Here is a 20458-nt window from a genome sequence, read left to right on the forward strand (position 1 = left end):
GTTTAACATTTAGTTAGTATGGTATGAATGTGATAAGTGATATATTCAACGCTTATTTCGTGTTATAAGATGTGATTTTGACTGATTTTTTTTTTTTTACAATGATTTTGTGATATGGATGGAAGTAAGATTTTTCTCTTTTTACCAACTTATGATAATGGCATTAGCCTGTGGTACACTAACAAAAAAAGTTAACAACCAACGGGTCAATGCTTGATAGTAGTGCTTTATTAAAGTTAAGTATTGGAATATTTAAGTCTATCTTCTTAAACGCCAAAGCATCCATAATAATATATAGTGGGTGAAATTAGTATATGGATTGATACTAACCACCAAATTATTATCATGAACAGATTCTGCTGAAATTACGCTTAAACCATTAACTTATATTAAACGGGAAACCTTTTTTCTTTAACTTACGACTTGTACGTTCGTTAAAGTGATAACTCATTTTAATATGTATACATTTTTCTAGTTGAGATAAACAGAATTTATTGTGTTCATACACTGTCAAAAGAGCTTGTTCGTTCGTGCGAGCCGTCGGTGCCGGCTTTGTTGGGGACCTTCTGTCTCATACGGCTTCTTTCTTTGTCTGTTGTTGTATGTTTGATTTGGCTTTGACTGCTATTCCATTTTTTTTGTCTTCCCAAATTTATCCTAAAACTACTTTCTTAAATTAAGAGGTCACTATAATATTTAGGGATCGAATTCCACAAAAACTCTAGATTACACAATAAATTATAGAGTTTTATGAATTACGCTAAACAAATTAAGTTGAATTAAAATAAACAATGCAAAATAATAAATAAAAGCTGTTGTAAATTCAAGGATCAAAATGTTAGGCCTAGGGAATTTCTCAGGAGATTACAAATTATTAAATCAAGAAATAAATAAGATTCAAGCAATTAAGAACAGATCTAGAACTCTAAACACTTTTGTAAAATAAATCAGTTCTCACTGCAAATATTATCTAAATTTAAAACCAGAAAATCCAAATCTCTTTGTACAATTCTAGATTAAAAATCATCTTTGAAAATAGGTTTAGATTGTTCACAAAATTAATAAAACAAATCTCTTTGCAAGAAGTAATTTTGCTCATCAAAAGGTTTTATCAGGAAAATCAATTATATTCTCATATCAATTTATTTTATTAAAGTATTAATTATAGGTGATTAATCAAGAATTAATGTGAAGAACAACCTATGATGAAGATCTAGAAAGATAATGAATCCTAAATAAACAGATCTAATAAATCATAAAATCCCTGTGAAAAACCTTGAACCTAACAAGCAAACTACTCAGACATGTTTAATGAAGAACAAGACATAATTCTGAATAATAAGCAATTGAAATTAAAAGAGTATAAGGGAGTTCAAGAATTCTTCTCTCAAAGCAGATCTCTCTCTTCAAAGCTCTCAAAATCTCACAAAGGGTTGAAGAAAAATAAATCTTGCTAGAATAAAACTCAAGGGTTTACAAAACCCAAAAACACTATAAATATGTCCTAAAACACGTCCAGGGGCTTATGTTGCAAATATGGAAAACTTTGGCTGAATTTGTAAAACTTCCAAAACTTGGCTTCTCTCGCAGACAAAACAGGGTGTCGATCGACACCATCACTCTTCATCGATTCCAAGTTCGTTTCTTCGGGATTAATACTCCAAAATGATCCAAATTGCTCCACTTTGCTCAATCCATGCTAAAATCCTAGAAAACCTGTAAAGACTCAAAAACATCCTAGAAAACAAATCAAAAGACTCTAAAAGACTCTTTATATCATGGTTAAAAAACCACAAAAACCATGATATATCAACTCTCCAGACTTAACATTTGCTTGCCCTCAAGCAAAACATAAGCTTAGACATGTGAAAGAGGTTTGAAAACAGGGAACTCACTCAATTGCATGATGATTCTTATTCGCACTCTTCATTTACCTGACTCAAGAACTTACTTAACCATGATAAGCATCAACATTCCTTACTTAAATCCCACAATCCTTTGGAATATCTGAAATCTCCATTGTCATCTCATTACATAAATTAAAGCAAGTTCAGGTGAGTTCTTACCTTGGTGTATCGATTAGTGGCATATGGACTCTCTTCAAGCCAAGTAATTCTTCATACATCTCCTTTTCTCTCCCTTTTCTCACTTCAAAGGAGTTGATTTCTCCCAATATATATATATATATATATATATATATATATATATATATATATATATTTTTGGGACAAAGGTGTAAGCGAATACCGGGGTCATCGGTAATTTACCTACCCCTCGCTTCCAAGCTTTGTGTGATCATTTGACTCAAGAGTAGAATAATGAGGTCACAGGTAATTTACCTATCTCTCTAAACTGATCAAAATCATCTCATCTTTTATTCTCTTTCTTTTTTTTTTCTTCTGATCTCTTTTTTTTTTAAGTACTGAAGGGAAGAGAGAGGGGAGACATACTTTGAAAAATTGCACTGTCTTGTATGGCTCGAAGAAGAAGTCTAGTCCACTGATTTCCAACTCCAAAGTAAGAGATTAAGTCCGATTAAAATCCTGATAAAAGTTGAGACAACGTTAGATCAATCAGAAATCCATTGAATAAGGGCTTTCGGGATTGTTGATAAGGTTCATAGTCTTTCTAAGCTTCAGTTCTGAGATCAAGCATAAACAAATAATCATTAGAGTGTTAGCCAAATAAGAGAAATCATTAGTCAAGATCATAATTCCCAAAGAGAAAAAGAAAATTTTTGAAAAATTTGACTCAAACTTTATGGTTTTGACTGACACAACTGAAACTCAAAAACAAAAACGTAGTTAGTAACTAACCTCCCCCCAGACTTAAACAACACTGTCCCCAGTGTTATCAAGTATGAGGAAAGCAAAAAGAAACAAAAACATATTGAAAATTGTAATAAAAAGATGAAATGTTCTCGGGTTACCAGCTGGTGTCGACCGATATCATTTCATTGTCGATCGACACTCATCACGAATGGTGTTTTGTTGGCCGAAACTCCTTGTTAGTTGCAGATAGTTGTGTTGATGGATCAACTTTGGATGATTATTCTGTTAAGAAGCACTCAAACACAAGTTAAAAGCAACATGATAGATAGACAATTCATAATTTCAAACAAAAATCAAACAAAAACTGACTCAATGCAAAAATGAAAATGACTCAAAAGGAAAAGAAAAACCTAGAAGTGGGTTGCCTCCCACTAAGCGCTTATTTTCAGTCATTAGCTTGACTGCGTTAAAGCTCAGGCATCAGGTGAAGCAGAACATGGCAATACATGCTTCCGAGAGAATGTCCTCTTCATCCAAGGGGGTGTATAAGCTTGAGGTGCATGGGGTCTGCCAAGGATGTGAGGAACATGACCAGGGCGGGAATTTGGGATGAGTTTGCTTCTCTTATGTCCTGCAAAATCATCAACAGAAGAAACAAGCGCTCTACGATAATCTTGTGGCTTGGTTAACTGCAAAACAGTTTTTGTATCTTTGAAATTCTTATTGATGATAGGAGGGGGTTTGGGTGAAGAAAATGCATACCTTTGCCTTACCTGAGGACTCTCGGGTGTGGAGTGGTGACTTTTCTGTCTTAGAACAGTTTTCTGACTTGGAGCATCAGTTGTGGACAAAGTCAGTCTCGGATGTAGAGGAGTGTCGATCGATGCTGATATGGTGTCGGTCGACATTAAAAACTCGAATCTAATGGTAGATCAAAGAGTCCCCGGCAACGACGCCAAAATTTGATATGCTCGAATTTACCCTAGAGCTACTCTCTCAAATTAAGAGGTCACTGTAATACTTAGGGGTCGAATTCCACAAGGACTCTAGATTACACAATAAATTATAGAGTTTTATGAATTACGCTAAACAAATTAATTTGAATTAAAATAAACAATGCAAAATAATAAATAAAAGCTGTTGTAAATTCAAGGATCAAAAGGTTAGGCCTAGGGAATTTCTCAGGAGATTACAAATGATTAAATCAAGAAATAAATAGGATTCAAGCAATTAAGAACAGATCTAGAACTCTAAACACTTTTGTAAAATAAATCAGTTCTCACTGCAAATATTATCTAAATTTAAAACCAGAAAATCAAAATCTCTTTGTAAAATTCTAGATTAAAAATCAGCTTTGAGAACAGGTTTAGATTGTTCACTAAATTAATAAATCAAATCTCTTTGCAAGAAGTAATTTTGCTCATCAAAAGGTTTTATCAGGAAAATCAATTATATTCTCATATCAATTTATTTTTCTAAAATATTAATTCTAGGTGATCAATCAAGAATTAATGTGAAGAACAACCTATGATGAAGATCTAGAAAGATAATGAATCCTAAATAAACAGATCTAATAAATTATAAAATCCCTGTGAAAAACCCTGAACCTAACAAGCAAACTACTCAGACATGTTTAATGAAGAACAAGACATAATTCTGAATAATAATCAATTGAAATTAAAAGAGTAAAAGGGAGTTCAAGAATTCTTCTCTCAAAGCAGATCTCTCTCTTCAAAACTCTCAAAATCTCATAGGGTTGCAGAAAAATAAAACTTGCTAGAATAAAACTTAACGGTTTGCAAAACCCAAAAACACTATAAATATGTCCTAAAACACGTACAGGATCTTATGTTGTAAATATGGAAAACTTTGGCTGAATTTGTAAAACTTCCAAAACTTGGCTTCTCTCGCAAACAAAACAGGGTGTCGACCGACACCAAGGTGGTGTCGACCGACACCATCACTCTTCATCGATTCCAGGTTCGTTTCTTCGGGATTAATGCTCCAAAATGATCCAAATTGCTCCACTTTGCTCCATCCATGCTAAAATCCTAGAAAACCTGTAAAGACTCAAAAGCATTCTAGAAAACAAATCAAAATACTCTAAAAGACTCCTTATATCATGGTTAAAAAACCACAAAAACCATGATATATCACTCTCACCTACACGTATGCCTCCAAATCTTTCTTTAATAGATTTCACTAAAAATTCGTACTAAAGAGAAGCTAGAGCCAAAAAAAATCAAAGGTTCATCTACATAGTGCTTATGCTTAGATATTTGATACGATTATTTGACTATGACAGTTTTTAACAGATTCAAATCTAGTTCATGACCTATCAATCAATGATAGATGTTTTCAGCAAATTGGAATGATAAGCGTAGTTTTCGTTTTTGTTCTAAATCATGGAATGAATGTGCTTATATTTGCCTGCCGACAACTTAGAAAACTCGTGCTAGCTAAAAAATTAAAGAAGAGGGAAGACGGATAATTAAAGCTATGACCAAAGTTATAATGAACCCAAAACTAGCCACGTAAATAGATTCTCTTAAATCTATCTTTTCAAAAAAGAAATCAACAAAAACAACAAAAGTAGTCAAAAACCAACGATGATATAATCGAATAGTAGTCTTCTTGTTTCAAGATTTCTTTCCTCTAAGAACGCAAACATACTTCCAACATACTATTCATCATAATGTGGATGTGTATGGACCATATACGACTAGTCTAACATATAAAAGCTTTATCCAACAACAAAACAGTATTAATTTAAATTCCGCTACGAAAAAATAATAAATTAACAACTCAATATAATAAAGAATTGCTTGTTTCACAAATAAGTAAAGGTGGTCAATTTCTCTAGATATGCATCTTTAATACTAGTGTATCGTTCTTGAATGTATTCAACTATGTTCTAATTTTTTTCTCTATTTTATTCACTTATGATACATATTGATTCAATCTTTTTGGAGTATATATGAATTAAATAAAGACAAAAAAAGAGGACTGATATAGAATATATATACCTGAAGGAATATGTATTTAATAAAGTCACTCGATTAATCTCTACTATACTCAAAGTGCATACATTCTTTTGTATGCAATCCCCATGAGTACAAAAATTTGATATAGTTAAAGAATACATATACGACTTTCTTTTCTAAGAAATACATGACGAAACTAAAGAGAAAATAGGTGATATAATGATTGTGATATATTAAATACTTGAAGTCATCATGCTTGTATGATAGTGTTCATTGTATAATTCATTATATGCATGTAAAAAGAACCATTACAGTTGGTTTTTTCTTCGTAGGATGGATTTTGAACACTAAATTACCACCAAATCATAGTCATATAATGTTAAAGATGGCAAACAATATGATTGAATCTATGGCGTGTGGACCTTGTAAACGGAAAATAATATATGAAAAATATAAAGGTGACTTTGGGTTAAAGATTAAATATGCAGAAAGGCTATTATTTCTCATAGAATTTTGTTTTGTTAAAGATCTTTGAAGAAGAAATTATATCATAATTTGCCAAAATAAGTTTAATTGAATATAATTTCTTACTCATACATGCATTGAAGAAGCTAATTAAAAAACGAAATGAATGTCTATATATAATTCATTTTTAATAAGGAATCTTAACTAGTATCGGAATATAAGGTCTTACTGCTAGTTCAAACCTAAAAAATTGTCAAAATATACATAGTTTATAAGTTTTCGTCATGTTGATCAACTCGTTCTTATTTGATATTTTAAAATGATAGTGGACGATGTTGCCACTCGATTTGATAACTGGTTCCAAATATAAAAGCAATTAAAGAAAAACGAAAAAAGAAAAAAAAAATTGATAAGAGGGAGAAATGTATAGGCACATGATCCAAAGGCACATTGGGACTTCCATATATATATATATATATATATATATATATGTTTGGCTTAGAAGGGAAAAAGAATAAAAGAAGAAGACTTGCTATTTTTGGATATATCTTCACTTAGGGTTTTACCTTTTGTATAAACTCTTTTACTAAACACGGGCCGTTCGTTGCTTATACACGAATATCATCAGTGGCTGGAACTTGGAATATAAGACTTGTTCAAACAGCAGTAAGTGGTAGACTAGGCCCATGATCGGTCCTTACCGAAAAAATAATCAATTATGCGATTCAGGGTCCACATTAGCCCATGAGTAACCCCCAAGCCAAGTATACCGTATTGAACTGAGTGTTGCAAACTTACAAAGTTACAATTACACTCTGTTGGTCGAGAAATTGTTTTTCTTTTCCCCACAACACTAGCAAGTAGATGTTTTAAAGAACAAAACTAAACAATTTGACTCGTGAGGAACATAGGTTAGTAGTAGTCATTTGTATTAATGTGTTTATAGCTTTTGTAGTTATATTTTTATCTTCAGATCATCACTATTAGTTAACATTAGTGTTTAACCAAAACCATTACCGAATATGGGCCTAAAATTTTTGGTTTTTATCTATCACTTATGAAAATATGGGCTTAAAGCCCATAACTTGTAGTCGTGTACTAGAAAACCACTCAAAACAGTAATAAACGTAAACACGTCAGCATTGTGACCCATTTCGGGATCACCGGGAAAAGTCATCGCCTTCTTTGACAATTCTCACGCGCCACCGTCAGCGACCACGTATGTAATAAGCTGACACGTCCTCACCGTCAACATTGATGATTCGCATCCCAATTTTTTTACGATATTGACTCAAAGAGAACAAAAATCCGATCGAAACCCATCAAAAACCCAAAAGTTCAGGTTTTTTGTTTGTTTTTGTTTATGATCTGGAAAGATGAAGGCGGAGACGGTGACGCTGATTCTGATTAATCTAGCCGGAATAATGGAGAGAGCTGACGAATCTCTGCTTCCAGGTGTATACAAAGAGGTCGGTTTGGCTCTCCACACTGATCCAACCGGACTCGGGTCGTTGACATTGCTGCGATCCATGGTTCAAGCCGTTTGTTATCCCTTGGCTGCTTACATGGCCATTAGACATAACCGAGCTCATGTTATAGCTCTCGGTGCATTTCTCTGGTCCGCGGCTACTTTCCTTGTTGCCTTCTCTTCCACTTTCTTCCAGGTTCTGTGCTTTTTCCACAATTAAGGCTTTTTGGGTTTATGGTTTGGTTTAGTGAAATGCATAACCTCTTGTGACATTTCTGATAGAGCAGGTGGCAGTGTCTAGAGCTCTGAATGGAATTGGTCTTGCTCTAGTGGCTCCAGCTATTCAATCTCTTGTTGCTGACTCAACTGATGATGCCAACCGTGGCACTGCATTTGGATGGTTACAACTAACAGCAAACATCGGTTCGATCCTAGGGGGGCTATGCTCTGTCTTAATAGCTCCACTAACCTTCATGGGCATACCTGGTTGGAGAGTTGCTTTCCATATCGTAGGTGTGATCAGCGTTATCGTTGGTGTGTTAGTCAGAGTATTCGCCAATGACCCACATTTTTTCAAGGATGGTGTTGATGTTTCGAATCAACGAGGTTCGAGGAAACCTTTTTGTACAGAGGTGAAGGATTTGGTCCGCGAAGCTGATACTGTCATAAAGATTCAGTCTTTTCAGATAATTGTGACTCAGGGAGTAACAGGGTCGTTTCCTTGGTCTGCTCTTTCTTTTGCACCAATGTGGTTGGAACTTATCGGCTTCTCACACGGGACAACTGCATTCTTGATGGGTCTTTTCGTGGCTGCATCTTCTCTAGGAGGCTTATTTGGAGGCAAAATGGGAGATTTTCTGTCTACCCGTCTTCCTAATTCCGGAAGAATCATTCTTGCACAGATCAGTTCAGCCTCAGCGATCCCGCTTGCAGCAATTCTCTTGTTGGTCTTACCAGATGATCCATCCACGGCTGCAATCCATGGTCTGATCTTAGTCCTATTGGGGCTGTTTGTTTCTTGGAATGCTCCTGCTACCAACAAGTAAAGTTTCTCTCTCTTTACTATGCCTAATGACGTGTTATCCTCTATCGTTTCGCTGTTGTTGCTGACCTTGGTGAAACAAATGCAGCCCGATCTTTGCAGAGATTGTTCCAGAGAAATCAAGGACAAGTGTCTATGCACTGGATAAATCGTTTGAGTCAATCTTGTCATCGTTTGCTCCTCCTATAGTTGGAATCCTGGCTCAGCATGTTTATGGTTATAAGCCAATCCCTGAAGGGTCATCGAGGTCAGCAGAGATAGCCACGGATAGAGAGAATGCAGCATCTCTAGCAAAAGCTCTTTATACATCTATAGGAATCCCAATGGCAGCGTGCTGCTTCATCTACTCCTTTCTTTACCGTACCTATCCTCTAGACAGAGATCGTGCTCGGATGGAAGCTTACATAGATTCTGAGATGCGTGAACTGCTTCCGGAAAGTTCCAATAGAGACATCCAGTTTTCACAAGAAGAACCTTTCGTAAAAAATGTTAAAACCAATTTACAACCTAGTAGATAGGAAAATTTGCAAAAAAACTTTACAAAATATGCTCTTTCGAGTTGTGCTAATGTTTATAAGTTTACACCAAATTTTCAAAGAAAGTGTATATACAATGGATCAGAAATAGCTATAAGAGTGTCAGCTTATCTGGGTTTTATGGCGGAGAGCATTATAAATGGCCCGTTTCTAACCCGAGTGAAGCCAACGAGTCCACAGGCTGTGCAGAGATCTTCAAGCTCGCGTTCACTCAGAAAGACGTGAGCACCTGAATATCTCATTATTTCCTACCATTGGCATGACCGGAATGTATAATCAGCCACAGATCACACAAGGGAGCAAACGAGGAGAAATTGCAAGACAGCAATTGAATGTGTTAAGACTTAGAAGTAACATATGCACACACCTGACGAAAATTCTTCAAGAACGGGATAAAACTAAAAAGACCGTCATAGATGAATGTGGTGGCAACAAATACTCCTCCAGGTCTAAGAACACGGCTTATCTCAGCAACCTAGACGAACCAAAAGGGAACATAATAAACACATAATGGATTATTGAATGAGTGGTTTTTTGTAAAATGTTGGATTAGGAGAAAAGCTTTACGGCTGAGGAAGGTGAAGGCCAACAATGCAGAGCAGCACCAGCATGGACAGCGTCAACTGAACCCGAAAGGAAAGGGAGTCTAGCAATGTCTGCTCGGACTAGGACAAGTTTCCTGGAAATATAACAGCGGAGTGAATTTAACACATCTTGTAACTCAAGATCTTAAGACAATAACGGAAGAAGCTAAAAGGTGAAAGTACAAACTCTTTGTTGGGAAAGTTTTCTTCTTGATTTAAGAGTTCATAACACTGTCGCAGCATATTCTCTGAGTAATCTAGGGCAACAACCAGAGAAAATAGCTGACTTCTAGCGAATAACCTCGAGAACATCCCACTTCCGCAACTGGCATCAATAATATTGCCTCCCAAAACAGGCTTCAGGTAGTCTTTAGCCATTTCAAACTATTAAATACAACGTTAGCAGTGTTTGGCTCTGGCCATAGATTGCAAGATGAAGAACATATAAGAGAAACCATCAGTTATCTAACCATATAAGGCCATAGATTGCAAGATAAAGAACATATAACAGAAACCATCAGCTTTCTAACCAATTATAAGCAGAAATTTAACACATATCTTTTACAATGATCGCAGTAAAAGAAGAGGCCTTTGAGAGTTTTGGTCTCACCTCTTTCTCTGGTCCTGGAAAACCACCCCATATGAAATTCTGACGCCAACCCCTCTCATAAAGGAACGAGACTAATGGAGTTCTACAAAACAACAAGGCCAAAAAATGTCTGGGAAGTTGATTCGAAAGAAAAGATAAAAGCTTAAGATAGACAAGGAAGCAGTTAAAGCAAATAAGCCACCTGAACAACTCAGTGGAAAGAGGCATTGGCTCACTGTATTGCTCGGTTCCACTAGCGACAGCCAAATCAAGATGCGTCTCATTACCGGAGTAACCCCTTTTACAGGTATTGCATTGTAATTGAGTACCAGAGGAGGCAGTAGATTCTCTGTAGCCAAGAAAATATAAAAACTTACATCTCAATCGTAATGGAAATAATCCAGTGAAGAGTCCTGATGAGACTCACACAAAACCATTAGGTGGACTAATCCATGCTAAGGAGTTATAACAGATGGGACAAGCTAGAATCTTCTTCTCTCCTCTGTTCTTCGTCTCCTTCTCGATAACAGAATCCACCTGCTACATCAATCTAATTGAATCAGCTGAATTTGGAGATCATCAACGGAAACCATATCAATCACAGCACAGTACCAAAAATATTGAAAACCATATACTGATTCCGTAATCGTAAGTCGAATCTGTTCCTATAGAATAAAAAAAAAATGGAGAAGAAGGAAGAGAAGCGTACATTCGAATTCGTCTCGGCGACGGAGACAGAGACAGAGACAGAAGAAGAAGCGTGAGCTGATTTGGAAACGAAAACAACGCGTCTTTGAGCTGCGTACTTGACGGAACGCAACCGCGACAAGGAAGAAAAACCAGTGGGGAGAAACGCCGTCGAGAATCGACCGGAAACAACCGTCATCGGCATTTTTTTTTCTTTTTTCAGGCCTCTCTCCGTGTCCGTGGCTGCCTATTGAGCACGAAGCAGTTTTAATAAAGCAAAGAAAAATCACGCACACAAAATACGTGACTAAAAAAAAACAAATTTGAAATTTGTGAAAGCGAAGCCCTTTATATACAATGATGGATCATTCACTAAAGCCCAATAGACCTAAAGTTTTGGGCTTTGTATTTTTCCCTTTCTTTTTTTTGTTGGGTCAATTAAACCAGTAGAGATTATCAGACGAATCATACTCTATAAAATATGTGAATTCTTTACATTTTTTCAGCTTGGATTTTTTTTTATTAATAACATTATAATCATCTCTAACCACATTTGTATCTCTTTCGTTACGAATAATCAGGCTCAGAGATTGCGGAAAACAACGATTAAGGCCTAATTGAGAGGATAAAATCTCGGCTTTTTGAATTAAATTACCCTTTTAATCAAAATTACATGTTGTAATGCTAAAAAATGCTAGTGATAGATAAAAAAAGGTGGGCATCACGTGATGGCTGCTTAAAAAAAAAAAAACGTTGGTAAAAGTCTTTACTAGTTTTGATGGCTTCACATGGTCTTGTGTCAGAGAGAACCACTATATGATTGACCAACATAATTCTATCTAAATGCGCTTCGTTATTTATCTTTCCCCACTTTTACATAACCTGCAACTGCAATCACTAATCCCAAACCCATACTCTAAGAAAAAAAGAAACAATTTTGTGATTAGAAAATTTAAATATATATAACCATGAGGTAGTGGATCAGTGGTTTTTTTTGGTGGAAGAGTTGCCTTATTGGTATAGGTCAAGGATTTATTTTCCCAGAATTACTCAACTTTATCCTTTTGGCCACATAATTATGAGCCTGTTATTTACGGCCCATTTGCATATCTTAGGAGGACCCTACCCACGGAATATCCTTTCCTAGAAAAATTAGTCTCCGATACCTTCTTAACAAAAAAAATTAAATATATACGGAAGATAATTGAATTTAATGATCATCATCACCACTTGTGAATTACACGTGGCAGCGTAGAGAAGAAGCTTCCAGATCACACATCATATGAATGAACGAACATAACAAAAGGGTAAAAGCGTCAATCGATTGAAAACAACTTAAAAAAAACTAAAGTGGGGGAGAGAGTTAAAAAAAAAAAAAAAGGAAGCTGAGACTAAATAATCTTCTTCAAATTCTTCTCTGTATTTTTTTTTTTTCTCATTCATTCACTTCGATTTGCTTGGCTTCATAGAGAGAGAGAATGGAGAGAAACACTCCGGTGAGAAAGACACACACATCAACCGCAGATCTACTTACTTGGTCGGAAGTTCCGCCGCAGGATTCTCCTTCCTCCGCTTCTCGCTCCGCCGTTCGTTCTCACCAGGTACTACACTGTTTGTTTCCCCTTCTAAGAAAAAAAATTCAATTTCAGGCATTGATTTGAGCAATTTGGTAGTAATCTTTTTATTTCAAAATTTTGCTATTTTGGTAGCCGTCGGATGGGATTAGCAAAGTGGTGTTCGGAGGTCAAGTGACGGATGAAGAAGTTGAGAGCTTGAACAAAAGGTGATGCCTTTACCTCTTCGATCGCTATTTCTAGTTTTGAATTTAGTTTCCAATTTTTGTCTTAGGAACTCGCAATAATTTGAATTTGTTCCGTTCTGAATTTTTTTGGTGGATTGAGAGAAAATAAAAAAAAGTATTAAATTGTGGCTTGATTTAAGGATTACATATCGTATTCGTGGTGCTTGGAGTTGGTGTGATCCATCCTGATATCAAAACTTGTGAATATGTTTTATAAAATGTCATTAGGAAACCATGCTCAGAACATAAAATGAAGGAGATTACTGGTAGTGGGATATTTTCTCGTCACGAAGATGATGATGCATCAGAGCCATTACCTGTTTATCAGGTATCACATCTTTTTATATTCATCACGTTAAGAGAGTTTGAATTGTTCTGTTTAATGGATTTAGTGCATAATCCTGACTACCTTAACAGCAGGCACTTAGTGGTATAAGCCATATATCATTTGGTGAAGAGGATGATCTATCTCCCAGAAAGCCGTCCACTTTACCTGAAGTGGCCAAACAGCGTGAGCTCAGTGGGACTATGGAGAATGACTCAGCTTCAAAGCTGAAGAAGCAACTGTCTGATGCTAAATACAAAGAGATCAGTGGACAGAACATCTTTGCACCTCCGCCTGAGATCAAACCTCGCTCTGGAACTAATCGTGCATTGGCTTTAAAGGACAATTTCAACCTCGGTGCTGAATCACAAGTAAGACCTTTCCATGTGTTTTCTTGACATTTCTAAGTATTCATAGCTGTATATAGACTAAATCAGAGAAACACTACTCTGCAGTCTGCTGAAGAAGACTCATCTGTGAAGACGGCAAAGAAGATTTATGACAAGAAATTCGCAGAACTTTCAGGGAACAACATATTCAAAGGAGATGCAGCGTCATCTTCTGTTGAAAAGCATCTGAGTCAAGCGAAGCTAAAGGAGATAGGAGGAAACAACATTTTTGCAGATGGGAAGGTAGAGGCAAGAGACTATCTAGGAGGCGTCCGTAAACCACCAGGTGGTGAGACTAGCATCGCCCTTGTTTAAAAACCCCTCTTTACCGGCAATAACTTGACTCTTTGAAACCGTGATTGATCGTTGTGTGTTTCTTGTGGTATCCCCCATACACTTCAGCTCAAAGTGTGATTTGTATTTTGCAGTTTTTCCTCGGTTATGGTGGTTTATTAAATATCATTATTCAGTTGTGTTTTAAGCCGTTTAGGGCTTTCTAATGTATCTCCTGTAATGGATATAACAAGTTCGAGCTTTTAAACTGTTGGGAGATTTTTAGCATTACTACGAGACAGAGGATACTGCTTGGGTCAGAAGTCATTGTTTTCCCAAGCTGGTGAACCAAAGTAATTTGATATAATGATATGTAATCGTTTGTAGCCACAATGATCCTAATTTATATCACAAAATTGAGTTGGCATCATGACACAAAAGTTATGAGTATGTCTAAGTATTGATTGATAATTTGATATCGCTATGTCGAGTTAGCATGTTAGACGTGATTTACATCACTACATTAGACCCACACTTAGATGAAAAGTGATGTAAATTTAGTTTGCGATCTACTACTACTTGACTACGTAAAGCAATATCGTTGAGGAAAGAGAAATATATATAAAATAAAATAAAAAAATGTTTGGTGGTGAAAGTGAGATTGATGTGATGGACCCTCTTCGTTAACTTCACAATTGTGCTTTGGAAACCAAGCCACTTTGACATCGCTATTGCCTTTACATATATTTTGATATTTTTTTTTGTTAATATGTTGTAATGATATATCATACAACCTGAAAAAAAAAAAAAAAAAAAAAAAAAAAAACTAACTGACAATCAGACCAAACCAAAAGAAATCGCAAAATCAATATGAAATTTATACGTAAGCTTGGGATATTTTTAGATAAAAATGATATTTACTATGAATGAATTTTTTTTGTCACTTAGAATCTTGTTATGAAAAAAAAAAACAGCAAACCTAGTGAAACTTTGTGCACCAAGTCAGCCCATTTATCTCGCTTATGTTTAGTTTAGTATCAGACTTATGCTTTAACTTTTTATTCAAAACCTTTAAAAAATTATAAAGATATAGTGTTGATTTAGTCTTACATCCAAATATGTACAAAAATCGAAAACCGTACTAACCTCATACTTAGAAAATTCTTAAAATATCTTAAAAGAGAAAATTTTGTTATAGAAAATATAACAACTAAATTGATTTTTTTTTTTTTGTCAACTGAGAATATATATTGAAGAGTTAAGTTGGGTAAGACTCGAGGAAAGTCTGCATCTATACAAAGGCCAAAAGACTAATTTCTAGTCAGCTAAACAGTAAACCTCATCTAACTCTAAACCTTGGTTCATCGAATGCCTTTACAAAAGAATATTTTAAAGTTCAAAGAAAAAGAATACAATGGAATCTACTGATATTGAATTGTATAATAATTATAATATTTAAGACATTGTTTATTTTTTTTGGTAATCTACAACATTGTTTATTTAAGAAATAAGGATACATCTCACGTTTGTTTGGTAGACTTTGTCACTTTAATTTAGTTGAACAAATGGTTTTAAAAAAAAAAAAAATCTAAAATAAGTAAAATTTACCCATTCAAAACATAAAATTTGTAACGGATTATAAGGTTGATTTAGTCTTGCATAAAAATCAGTAAAAATTAGAAAACGATTATAACGTAGAAAATCAAGCAGAATAATGCGTGGTCTCTCTTAGAAAATTAAATCATTTACTTATAGCCGAAACCGTTAGAGAAAAAGAAGATGAAGAAGATAATAAGTTAAAGATAAACGAGAGAATCTACACTCTCTCTAGATACACCTCCTCAACCTTTGTGTGATATTTTAAAACCTTTCTTTTTCATTTTAATGGCGTAAACGAAGATTTGTACGTTTTCTCCTTTATAAGGTAAAAATTCATTGTTTTGACGTATACGATGTTTTGATTACGTTTCTTCTCATGGGATATACACAGATACATAAACTAATTCTTAGTAAATTTGTCTTCAGTGTTGTTGTTATATAATGAAGATGGATGAGTTTCGTGAAGGTTCGGTCGCTTCGTCTCCTTCAACTCCATTACGAACACCGTTACATTCTCCTACCCTCTTCCATGAAGACTTCTCTTACAGCAACAGATTCTCTTTCAACTCTTCATCAGATTATTCTCTGTCGAGTTCTTTCTCTAATGGGTTCTGTTCTCCCGAGGACAGTTCTTCTCCGTTCGCTTCTCCTCCGTTTAACGGGATCCTTCCTAAACACAACCACACTTCATCACCAGTCTCTTACCATCATAATGATTTATTGTTTCGTAAGGATCAAGAAAAGAGTGTTGTTGTTAATGGTGATGATTTAGGTTTGTGTGAAGATCTCTACCGTATGAATATCAAGGAGGATGTTGAAGAAGATCTACGTTACGGACGAGCCGAGACTCACGGTGATCATCTCGGTTCGATTCCTAATACGGTAGATCCACTCTACAACTTTACACCTAAACACTACGAATCTAACAATGGAGTCATTCTTGATGGTGCTTTTGTCTCTCGAAGCTTTCCATGTGGATTCTTCAATCCAACAAAGGAGCCTAGTGTTAACCATGACTCATGGTTTAACAACACTCAAAACAACTCTGGATTCGATCAAAGAAAAAAGTCAGAGAATAATCCTAAAGTTCAAGATTCCTCCATAGCCAACACTCAACAAATTGGATGGCCTAGCTACTACTCAAACAGTAATGGTGGCACTAGTCCTTACATCAATGGTCAGGAGATCTTCGGAATGGGTTCGAACCGAGGCGGAATGAGAGAGTACTCGGCGCAACCACAACAACCCGAGATTTCGTATAATCATCAAAGCTACAGAACAACATCAGACATGTTACCATTGTTCTGCCAAGGAACTCAAGTTACTATGGTTTCAAAATGCTCAGAGCCATTTAGCTCTGATGATAGTTTCTTCATGGATGGTCATAAAAGCTTGGATCATCATAGAACCAGTACTACTCGAGCAGTGATGTCTGATAATGGAACTACTACAGAGATATGTCATCCGAGTCTGCCTAACATGTGTGACATCCAAGGATATGTATACTTAATGGCTAAAGACCAACATGGATGTAGATTCTTGCAGAGGATTTTCGATGAAGGCACTTCTGTTGATGCAATGATCATATTCAACGAAGTCATTGCTCATGTCGTTGAGCTTATGATGGATCCTTTTGGAAATTACTTGATGCAGAAACTTTTAGATGTTTGTACTGAAGAACAGAGGACGCAGATTGTGCTCGTGGCAACCGCTGAGCCTGGTCAACTTATCAGGATATCTCTCAATGCATACGGGTAAAAAGATTTACATTCTCAAGAGATCATTTTGTTATATCATATGCTTTAACAAACATGTTTTGTTTTGTAGTACTAGGGTTGTCCAAAGATTAGTGGAAACAATCAGAACCGGGAAACAGATTTCTCTGGTGAAATCGGCGTTGAGACCCGGTTTTCTTGATTTGATCAAAGATTTGAATGGAAACCATGTGATTCAACGTTGCTTGCAATGCCTTAGCACTGAAGACAACAAGGTCAAATAAATTATTCTCACTCTCTTGATCATCAGATTAGTATATATATACAGCTAACTCTTGTTCTGTTTTTTTTTTCTTCAATTCAATAGTTTATCTTTGACGCGGCGACAAAGTTCTGCACTGAAATAGCAACGCATCGACATGGATGTTGTGTGCTTCAAAAATGCATTGCTTATTCAATGAGACAACAACGAGAGAAGCTGATCGCTGAGATCTCTAGAAACAGCCTCCTTCTTGCTCAAGACCCTTTTGGGTAACTTGATTTAACAAAACATATAACTTTTTATTTGAAAGAATCTAAAACCAAAACTTTTTTATTTTTGCAGGAACTACGCAGTACAGTTCGTTATAGAACTGAGGATTCCATCTGCGGTAGCGATGATGTTAGCTCAGTTAAAAGGGCATTACGTTCAGCTTTCGATGCAAAAGTTCAGTAGCCATATGGTGGAACGATGTCTCATGCATTGTCCGGAGAGTCGTCCACAAATCGTGCGTGAGCTCGTCTCTGTTTCTCACTTTGATCAGCTTCTTCAAGACCCTTACGCCAATTTCGTTATCCAAGCCGCTCTTGCTGCCACTAAGGTATATAACTAATTTTTTACGTACATGTTCCCTTTATGAATTACACTCCAATCCGGTTTTATCGGTTCGGTTATATCGGTCTATGAAATTTTGTAACAGGGTCCACTTCATGCTTCACTTGTGGAAGTCATAAGGCCACATTCGATTCTACGTAATAATCCTTATTGCAAGAGAATTTTCTCAAGGAACCTATTGAAGAAGTGAAGGATGATGATGATTTGCTGAGTCTGTAATTTTTATGTTGTTGTGTGTTTCTGTTTCTTCCCCCAAGCTTATTCTGGTTATTTTGAATAAATCTTTGGACACTGGACAGTGGTCTAGATCCAGAGACGATGAAGAGCTTAGTGTTTGTTTCTTCTGTATTGTTTTGTTGTTGTTTTTGTCTCTCTCTGCTAATTTTGGGTTTTGGGAATCGAGTTTCATGTTGTAAAAGATCGGGTTATTAACCCGTTTTTGTCATTGAATAAAAAAGTCTTCGGAAAACATAACTTTACTTCTTACTGAGCGACATTAGACTAGGACTAATTCACAGTTCATTTACACTAATCTCACTTTCGACATTACTAACGCCCCAAGAATATGGGCTTTGTTTCTGTATTAATCTGATCAATCAAGCTCATTTTTTTCGGTTTTCTATCTTAAACAATCAGTTGTGAAAATGAAAAGATGGTCCAAATTAATGTTATGGGGTTACATTAATTAGCAGCTTGTAAAGATGAAGACCTATTACTATTAGGGTCATATTTTCAACCTAAATATGTTGTTTTATAATATGCCATTTATGCAACTTTTTGATTAAACATAGATGATAAGGATTTTGAAATTTTGAAAGAAGAAAAAAAAATGATGATAAGGATAAACAAAAATAGGAGTATTATTAAATATTTATAGGTATCTATGTTTTTCCGGGTGACAATTCAAAACTCGAACATGTACATATTTCTATTGCATTTAAAACTTATTTGACATAATTTATGGGTAATGCATTTATTTCACATGATCAATACATCTTCTCAAACCTAATTCTTGGGCAAATCGACCGTAATTAATAAGAACATATAACCATATTTAATGTTCATCGTCACATGCATGCATTTTGTTTCCAACAAAATTGTTACTCGTATTAAAAAAAACTTTGCATTATTGGATGTTATTTTATAGTCTATGTTGTTGACTATTTTCATAACAAAAGCCGATCCTAATAGGTTATACCAGTAAGGCAGTATCAGAGCTGAGACGAGACGACGACTTAAAAAATAACGCAAACCGCACGTGAATATATCGTGTCATTGAATTGCATGGAACCACTCGCACAAACGTTAACACTGAAAGTTTACAAACAGTATACCATTTCAGATTCCATTAAAATATACTGTAGTACTTTTGTTACTTATTCCGTCTCGTGTTAATTTGTTCTTTTAAAATTTTGCATACAGATACAAAATGTTGGAGTGAGTTTCTGATACACCATTTATTATACACTATAGAAGTTTAACTTCTAGTTAAGAAATTGAATCTTTTTTTGTCAACTGCTTACACAGTTATGTACGTATAACTTAAATGGTTCAGTTAATAAATTTAAGAGAATTATACTAAGGATATAACTGAAATTTAGGTTGAAAACATGCATTTCTTATACACACACACGAAAATAGTCTTAAACATTTATATAATTCAGATGGTTCAATAGATAATTCAGATGGTTTATTTTCCTATGACATCATTGACATGTATACAGTAGAACCTCTATAAATTAATACTTTTTAAATTAATATTCGCTATAAATTAAAAAATTCTTCCGGTCCCGAGTTGGACCGATGTAAAAAAATAACACAATTCGATAAAATTATAAGATAATAATTTTTTTGAAAATCTTATGTAAAAATATGGTCTCATCAATCTTATAAATTAATAATCACATAAACTAATATATGTATATATATACATATATAGACATATATATCTAAAAAAATTAGTGAGATATGATTGTATTATTGTTTGCCTGTTATCTAAGAAAATCTAGTGAAATATGAATTTATCGTTGTTTCCATATTCTTGAATTTGCATTCTTGTTGGAGTTCATCTAATATTTTTCATTGTTATTTTCTCAAATCGCATCCAAAAATTATGGAGAGTGCTAGATGCGATAATTGCTTCTTTAGTAATTGGTTTTAAATGTACCACAATATCTTCTTCGACTTCATCATTACCGTTAAGGATAGTAGTAGCAATTTATTCTAAACTATAAACTTCTAACATTTATTATTTTTACCTATATAATCTAGTAAACAATTGACATTGATCCTATTACGATAGTCAAGATTATAAATTAAAAAATTCTTTAAAAATGTGAATGATAAGAAAATATTT

The 20458-nt window shown here is 35.0% G+C and overlaps 4 protein-coding genes across 8 annotated transcripts; 3 read left to right on the top strand and 1 right to left on the bottom strand.

Annotated features, from left to right (window-relative positions):
- Window positions 1-7225: 7225 nt before the first annotated feature.
- Window positions 7226-9331, top strand: LOC104702599 (uncharacterized). The gene is made up of 3 exons (XM_010418482.3): window positions 7226-7884; window positions 7976-8730; window positions 8819-9331. The coding sequence occupies exons 1-3, from the start codon at window positions 7597-7599 to the stop codon at window positions 9246-9248; spliced, it is 1473 nt and encodes a 490-aa protein (XP_010416784.1). The 5' UTR covers window positions 7226-7596; the 3' UTR covers window positions 9249-9331.
- On the bottom strand, window positions 9254-11451 carry LOC104702598 (putative methyltransferase At1g78140, chloroplastic). Of its 4 annotated transcripts, none has more exons than XR_015562424.1 (8): window positions 11149-11448; window positions 10867-10976; window positions 10642-10788; window positions 10461-10542; window positions 10038-10265; window positions 9834-9945; window positions 9634-9741; window positions 9254-9514 (listed from the first exon to the last, which is right to left on the bottom strand). XR_015562424.1 is itself a non-coding variant. In XM_010418481.3 (8 exons), exons 1-8 carry the CDS (start codon window positions 11329-11331, stop codon window positions 9374-9376), a joined length of 1080 nt encoding a protein of 359 aa, XP_010416783.2. In that variant the 5' UTR covers window positions 11332-11451; the 3' UTR covers window positions 9254-9373. The 4 variants fall into 4 exon arrangements, 2 of the variants coding, with proteins under 2 accessions (XP_010416783.2, XP_010416782.2); XR_015562423.1 differs by having other exon boundaries at window positions 10867-10979; XM_010418481.3 differs by having other exon boundaries at window positions 10038-10234; window positions 11149-11451.
- Window positions 11452-12431: 980 nt separating this feature from the next.
- Window positions 12432-14202, top strand: LOC104702601 (uncharacterized). 2 transcript variants are annotated; one of them, XM_010418484.3, is made up of 5 exons: window positions 12432-12727; window positions 12836-12909; window positions 13156-13255; window positions 13345-13623; window positions 13708-14202. In XM_010418484.3, exons 1-5 carry the CDS (start codon window positions 12605-12607, stop codon window positions 13954-13956), a joined length of 825 nt encoding a protein of 274 aa, XP_010416786.1. In that variant the 5' UTR covers window positions 12432-12604; the 3' UTR covers window positions 13957-14202. The 2 variants fall into 2 exon arrangements, with proteins under 2 accessions (XP_010416786.1, XP_010416787.1); XM_010418485.3 differs by having other exon boundaries at window positions 13348-13623.
- A 1428-nt stretch (window positions 14203-15630) lies between these two features.
- On the top strand, window positions 15631-18571 carry LOC104702602 (putative pumilio homolog 7, chloroplastic). The gene is made up of 6 exons (XM_019227337.2): window positions 15631-15838; window positions 15940-17267; window positions 17341-17503; window positions 17596-17759; window positions 17833-18088; window positions 18188-18571. Exons 2-6 carry the CDS (start codon window positions 15955-15957, stop codon window positions 18290-18292), a joined length of 2001 nt encoding a protein of 666 aa, XP_019082882.2. The 5' UTR covers window positions 15631-15838; window positions 15940-15954; the 3' UTR covers window positions 18293-18571.
- Window positions 18572-20458: the final 1887 nt, after the last annotated feature.

This window comes from Camelina sativa, chromosome 7 (genome assembly GCF_030686135.1).
Source record: "Camelina sativa cultivar CO46 ecotype springtype chromosome 7, ASM3068613v1".
Lineage (NCBI taxonomy): Eukaryota > Viridiplantae > Streptophyta > Magnoliopsida > Brassicales > Brassicaceae > Camelina > Camelina sativa.

Bases quoted from the DNA above. Each gene is read 5' to 3' on its own strand.
- LOC104702598 (XM_010418480.3), bottom strand. From the start codon at position 11,331: ATGCCGATGACGGTTGTTTCCGGTCGATTCTCGACGGCGTTTCTCCCC. The intron at 10,789-10,866 runs GTGAGTCTCATC...TCTTGGCTACAG, and splicing joins AGTCCACCTAATGGTTTTGT to AGAATCTACTGCCTCCTCTG. The intron at 10,543-10,641 runs GTGGCTTATTTG...GTTGTTTTGTAG, and splicing joins CTTTCCACTGAGTTGTTCAG to AACTCCATTAGTCTCGTTCC.
- LOC104702602 (XM_019227337.2), top strand. From the start codon at position 15,955: ATGAAGATGGATGAGTTTCGTGAAGGTTCGGTCGCTTCGTCTCCTTCA. The intron at 17,760-17,832 runs GTAACTTGATTT...TTATTTTTGCAG, and splicing joins CTTGCTCAAGACCCTTTTGG to GAACTACGCAGTACAGTTCG. The intron at 18,089-18,187 runs GTATATAACTAA...ATTTTGTAACAG, and splicing joins CCGCTCTTGCTGCCACTAAG to GGTCCACTTCATGCTTCACT.
- LOC104702599 (XM_010418482.3), top strand. From the start codon at position 7,597: ATGAAGGCGGAGACGGTGACGCTGATTCTGATTAATCTAGCCGGAATA. The intron at 7,885-7,975 runs GTTCTGTGCTTT...CTGATAGAGCAG, and splicing joins TCTCTTCCACTTTCTTCCAG to GTGGCAGTGTCTAGAGCTCT. The intron at 8,731-8,818 runs GTAAAGTTTCTC...AAACAAATGCAG, and splicing joins AATGCTCCTGCTACCAACAA to CCCGATCTTTGCAGAGATTG.
- LOC104702601 (XM_010418484.3), top strand. From the start codon at position 12,605: ATGGAGAGAAACACTCCGGTGAGAAAGACACACACATCAACCGCAGAT. The intron at 13,256-13,344 runs GTATCACATCTT...CTACCTTAACAG, and splicing joins AGCCATTACCTGTTTATCAG to CAGGCACTTAGTGGTATAAG. The intron at 13,624-13,707 runs GTAAGACCTTTC...ACTACTCTGCAG, and splicing joins ACCTCGGTGCTGAATCACAA to TCTGCTGAAGAAGACTCATC.